Source organism: Drosophila tropicalis, unplaced genomic scaffold (genome assembly GCF_018151085.1).
Source record: "Drosophila tropicalis isolate 14030-0801.00 unplaced genomic scaffold, ASM1815108v1 contig_158, whole genome shotgun sequence".
NCBI lineage: Eukaryota > Metazoa > Arthropoda > Insecta > Diptera > Drosophilidae > Drosophila > Drosophila tropicalis.
In genome coordinates, this window is record NW_027172602.1 from 7,023,700 (window position 1) to 7,029,723 (window position 6,024).

The 6,024-nt window shown below is 36.0% G+C and overlaps 1 protein-coding gene across 1 annotated transcript; it reads right to left on the reverse strand.

Moving 5' to 3' along the window:
- Nucleotides 1–2,123: 2,123 nt before the first annotated feature.
- On the reverse strand, nt 2,124–5,792 carry stg1 (stargazin-like protein). The gene is made up of 8 exons (XM_068299592.1): nt 5,296–5,792; nt 4,884–5,059; nt 4,699–4,794; nt 4,275–4,415; nt 3,999–4,216; nt 3,462–3,874; nt 2,868–3,403; nt 2,124–2,803 (listed from the first exon to the last, which is right to left on the reverse strand). The coding sequence occupies exons 1-8, from the start codon at nt 5,790–5,792 to the stop codon at nt 2,124–2,126; spliced, it is 2,757 nt and encodes a 918-aa protein (XP_068155693.1).
- Between the last annotated feature and the right edge of the window lie 232 nt (nt 5,793–6,024).

Sequence of the window (6,024 nt, forward strand, 5' to 3'; positions counted from 1 at the left end):
TATATAAGATTTCTCAAAATTTATTTCAATTTTCTAACATTTAAACTTTAAGAGGTCTGTGTTAAAAATAAAGTTTTGCTTCTATTTGTAAATATATAATAATTTTCATTTAATCATTACAAACAAAGAAGAAAAGCCTCCTTCTACATATTTATAGAATTCTTCATGAAATGACCCAATTAAAATGGAAAATTGGAAAATTGAAAAATTTAACTAGTCAAAAGTCGAAAATTTACTCAAAGCGACGATCAAAGACTAAAATATGCGGTAACTTGAAAATGTTTCTCATTGCAAATATTCAAAAATGAAATTTTAGGATCCGCTGTTGATGCAGACATTTAATAACTTTAACTTGTAAACACTTGACTAGGTCGTTTCACTTGGAAAATGTTCACACATTTCATTTATGTTTCATTTCAATAATTATTTAGAAATGGAACTCGAAATTTATGACAAGACACCCACAAAACAAAAAAAAAAAAATGAATTACGCTATAGAATAAATGAACAGAAATGAAAATACAAAAAAACAAAAAACATAACAAAAATATTTAAGTGCATAAGTATTTTTTTATTCAAATTGACATACAAATTGTTGAGTGTAAAATATATATACACATATATATATATTTTCATGCGATATGCGCATGTATTGTCCATATATTTATAGATTATGAGAATTAAGAATTGTGGTTAATCTCCAAATTAGAATGGAGCTATAAATCAAACTTTGACATATACATACATATATATATATAAACTGACCAAATTTATAATGTTATTTCATGCTTAATTTCGAATTACTAAATCATAATTTTCGTGTTTATTTGGTATCGATTTAAAGAGCCGAAAATTGGACTAGATCGTGTTTTGTTTTCTATTCGAGTTATCACAAAGATAGCTAAAGGCCTGAAGTCACCCGGTCACTGTGTAATATGTATAGCATACTTTTGGGCAGGTTGATTTGGGCGCGTAGCAATTTATGTGATAATGATAAACACATTCAAAGAGTTTAATGTTAAATATGTTTTAGTGCTGCATAGTAAAATATTAAAGTGTATATGTACATATGTGTGGATGTATACTCTTTCTCCTCACCCCTTAGCATTGACAAATTCAAACCCACCACCCCCCGCCCCGTTACATTAGACAGTCTTTAATGATTTAATCAACACGTTAACAAACACACACACAAAAAAATAAAACTAAAGAGAAAAGCGCAGATTAAAAACTATGAACAATTGTTGTTTATTCAAAACCTTAGCTAGGCAAATAAATAAAATTATGATAATTAAACGCAAAGCAAAAACCAAAAAAGAAAACTTAAATTTTAAGCAAAAGTAGGATGGAAAATTGAAATGCCCTTTGGCCTTGAACTTCAAAGAGGTTTCGAATATGGTATCATGAATGGGCATTATTTCTCCTCTCTCTCTTCACAACAACAAACTAAATCAAAACTCAGATACCGATATCATAGATTTTTTCCCTCCCTTTTCAGTTTTCCGTGTATTTATATTTGTATCGATCCCAACGTAAAAAAAGAACACAATACACAAAACACAATAAAAAACAAAAAACAAATCTAATTTAATCTAAAGCTCACAGTCAACGTTTTAGAAATAAGACAAAAATTCAAAGAGGTAATAAATAAAACTAAAAAAAACAAACAAAACTAAACTAAACTATGTATATAACGACATAGAATACTAACAAGGACAGTTCAAGTTAAATGTATTTCGTACCTTTGAATAACATTAAAAATAAAACCAAACAAAAAATACTTATATAGTGACTTCAATGGAGTCTTGTGTTAAAAATGTTAATTAAGTAAGTATTAAAAGGATCGGCCAGTGCCGGATTAAGCCAGCAATCATTGGTTTGGATGGAACCACATCAGAAATGCATACTTAATAGTCGGTAAATGAAATTCGGATGGAGATAATTTAGATATTAAGAGGAAGCCCAGTTGTCCATTGCATGCTAGTTAGTATATGTATTTATTATGAATTGTATGTTAATATACATACGAATATGTTAGTATGAAGATATGTATCTAATTGTAAGTTTGTTATTTATTTGAACTATGTATATTTTGGCAGTGATATTGAATTCATGTTTGCTGGTTAAACGGCTGTACCATTGAAGAGATCATATTCCCCACGGGCCAAGTTCTGAGTCATACCAAAGAGACTGGCATGTGATCGGCGACGTTCCCGTTCAATTTCATCCAAATCGAAGGCCTCTGCACTGGAGCCACATTGCCGTTGGTTATCATCGAAAGCGTAGGCTCTTTTGAATTTTTGATTATTATTATTATGTTGATGGTTGCCGTTCGTGGTAGTGGCCAGATTTGGTGTTGGCGGATAGATGGGCTGCGGATGTTGATATTGGCGATTGGCAAAGGGTTTAGCCGGTGACGCTGATGATATGGTAGCTGGCCATTGCACGGAGGACTCTCCCGTTTGCGGTAGCGTCAATGTGGAAAGGTATTGATTTTGCTGAGTTGCCGCCAGCTTTAATTGTGAGAGTCTGTGCTGCTGACCATTACTTTGCAGCGATCCGAGACTATCCTGGCTTCCAATGGCCGATCGGCGTAAAAAGCAGCGAGGCAATGTGCAACTGTTGCGCATTTCCGTGGTGGGCGTGAAACGAAGCTGAGGCCAGGCTGCTTCTGCTTGTGTTGCTTGTGTCGAATGCAAGGATAAATTCGAATGAAGTCTTCGCATTGATTGGACTGAAACAGGTGCAAACTGGGCATCGACATTAATGGAGGAGCGGCGTGGCATTACCAATTCAACGTGATCTGAAAGAAGTTAGAAGTATGTATGTATATGTGTGTGTGTGTGTGTGAGTGGGCCCTAACTTACCACCCACAACATAAAGCTGATCTTCATCCAGAGTATTGAGACTATTAGCTATGCGAAAGTTTTTGAAACCATGCTCATCATCTTGGTCTTGGTCCACATCATACACTTGCTTCACCTGATCCTTGGCTTGAGTATTTTGATGACTTGGTTTCTCATTCAGATGGCCGGAAATGTCCTTGCGCTTACTACGTACCCCTGTTTGCCGACATATCTCCTGGAATAGCTCATCTTTGGTCTTAATCAGGCCACGTTTTAGACTACTAAAACGCGATTGCTCCTCTTGCATTAGATTAGTTTCCTTACGTTGATCTCCAGCGCTATTGGGTGGATGGGTTGATGTAAAAATGTCTGTAGTAGTGGACACTGATCGTGTCAAAGGAAACTCCTGCGGCAAATCAGCAAATGTTGGCGGTGGTGGAGGAACAGCAAATACATCTTGAGACGAAAGATGATCGGTGCACAGTTCATTCAGCGATTTGGCAAAGCTGCGAGAATGCAAATTACACTTGGACACAGCTGGCTTTTCGAAATAGAAACTAGATTAAGACATTATTGGGTAAGTTACATTTAATTCTTGGCCAGATCTTTACTCACTGTCGATCTAAATCATTGTGCAAGTAGATATCGAAATTTCCATCGCCATAGTTGCCAACAGTTTTGCCATTGAGATGTTTGCGACATGAATAGGCCCCCGGAAGGGTCTGATTGAAACGTCCTTCATTAATGTCATGAATCTGATGCATTCTGGCATTACTTCCATTACGCAATGCAGATGGACGTTGGGCCATGATTGGGGGATGGATGGGTGGTTCCCTTTGCTGTTGTGATCCCCTCTGATCAGTTATCCGACAATGACGAGACACAGCAGTTCTCAATCCATTATGATTAGATGCATTGGCTGTGTTTGCTGCGGGTTGCTTAAATCGTCTATATGATTCAGTCAAAGGATGTCGTCCCTCATTGATTTTTGCCTGTACGTTAGTTGTGACCCTAAAGCAAGGTAGACTCTGCAAAACACAAAATGAAGAAACCTTACATCCGATTTTCCTTTACATACATGTTTCACTGTAGACAACCTGAGTGTCTATATAATATTCGCTAAGCAATGTGGAAGAGATTCGGTCTACTTACACTGTAATAGCTGATCTCTTGCAGATTAATATAGAGAAATATATTGAGAACACCAACAAATTCTGTGGCTATGAAACCAAAGACGAATAGAAAAAAACTCTGGCCATAAGTAACTTTAAAGAGAGCCGGCTGTAAGCTGGAACGTGGTCGTAATTTAGAACCTATTTCAGATTTAAGAACGGATATATAGGCAACCAGTCCAATAAGCATAATGAGCCCTAAGAAAAATAACAATTAAAATTAAAATTTTGTGTAAAACGTTTTTTTCTTACTTACCGCTTATAATAAATAGTATGCCAGCCGCAAAATAATATAGATTATTCTGATGCGAACATGTTGGTATTAGAAAAACAATGAAACTGATAAGCAATAATATTCCAGCAGCCAGAAATATTGGACAAGATTTGGTTACAGCGTCTGAAATGAAGGAACAAAGCAGAAATAAACACATATTTGATTACGCAACTTTGGAAATCATATATTAATTTTCTCATTGAAGTGTAATGGAACTTAAAACTTGATCAATTTCAGCTAATATTCCATGATATTTTGCGAATCCCGAAAAAATAGCATACTTTTTAGGGCAAAAGAATGTGTGGTTTTAGTTTGCATATGTTATTATTTTTTTTTTTTTTTTAGATATAGACACTTTTTTTCCATTCGAGCACCATGAATCGAAAGTTTAGAAAAGAAAACTTACAAGTTATTGCAGGCGTAGAGTCTTGGGTATCCGACTGATAACCTTCCTTGGGAAAATAGTCAATTTTCATACAATTATACGTATCGATGTCGAGGCCTGCAATTGACGTAGAGACAGACAGTTATCAAATCTCCAATCTCCTTTGAACAAACCTTAATTTAGACTTTTCTGGGGGCAGAACTCACCTGGCAATGTTGTGCATATAATCCAGAGACTTGATTTGGTATATTTCGTAATATAAGCACCATCATCCGAAGCATGTAAATTGGCTGTACCATTGTAGTTGGAATTGGTTAATTTCTCTTCGGTGAAAAGCCACTGTGGGCCAGCCAAAGCAGCGATAACAATGGCCATGGAAATGCTACAAGAATATCAGTTGGCCAAGAGGCAAACAAGAAAATACGATAATGCAGTGCAATGGCATAGGAGGAAGGAGGTTTCGAAAAAATTATTTTCAGTTTTAGAGACCGATATAAAGAATACACAATAGTTGTTAAGATCACGCTTTGAAGAAGATTCTTAAAGTTTTTCGAGCAAATAGATTCTCAAGACATTGACAATTGAAACTTGTCTTAAGCTTTCGCTTATTACACTCACCTGGCTGCAACGGGTGTAAGAAGCCATAGATAACCTCGACTAGTATATGTCAAGCCAGTCCAGCCGCTATCAGCAGTTGGTGATCCACCGCTCTGATCAGGTGTGCTATCGATTCGCTTTTGATGGTCATTTGTGTTGCTTTTACTCTTTTTCTGATATTCAAGATTGTTCAATCGTAGATGATTGAAATTGCCCGCAATTGAAGGTGAGAGTCCAGTTGCTGGAATACTTCCAGTAATCGTATTGATGACTCCAGTTTGCTGCTGGGTTTGAAGTGGCTGTGTTGATTGATTTCGTTCAATTGTTGCAACATTCATCAATTGATGCATTCCCAATTGTGGCATATCTCGCTGATTCTCGTTGTTAAAATTATTAACTGATCTAACAGTATTATTGTTGTTATAGGGATTATCTTTACTGCCATTTAAGGCCAATTGATTAATGTTTTGGGTGGAAGCCACCCGAAACACATTTGGCATAGAAGGATAATCTCTCATGTTCACAAAAAAAAAAAAAAAAAGGAAACACACAACAACAAAAAACACAGGCAAACACACAGAAAGCACTTATAGATTTAAACCGGAAACTAAAGCGAACGGCAAATGATGTTAAAATTCAAAATTATATTTGCTTTAATGTCCACGCAGACAACGTCTAGTACGTCAAAGTGTCACAGCTAGACTAACTAACAATTCACAAGTTGTAAAGAAGGAGGGAACAGCCACTGAG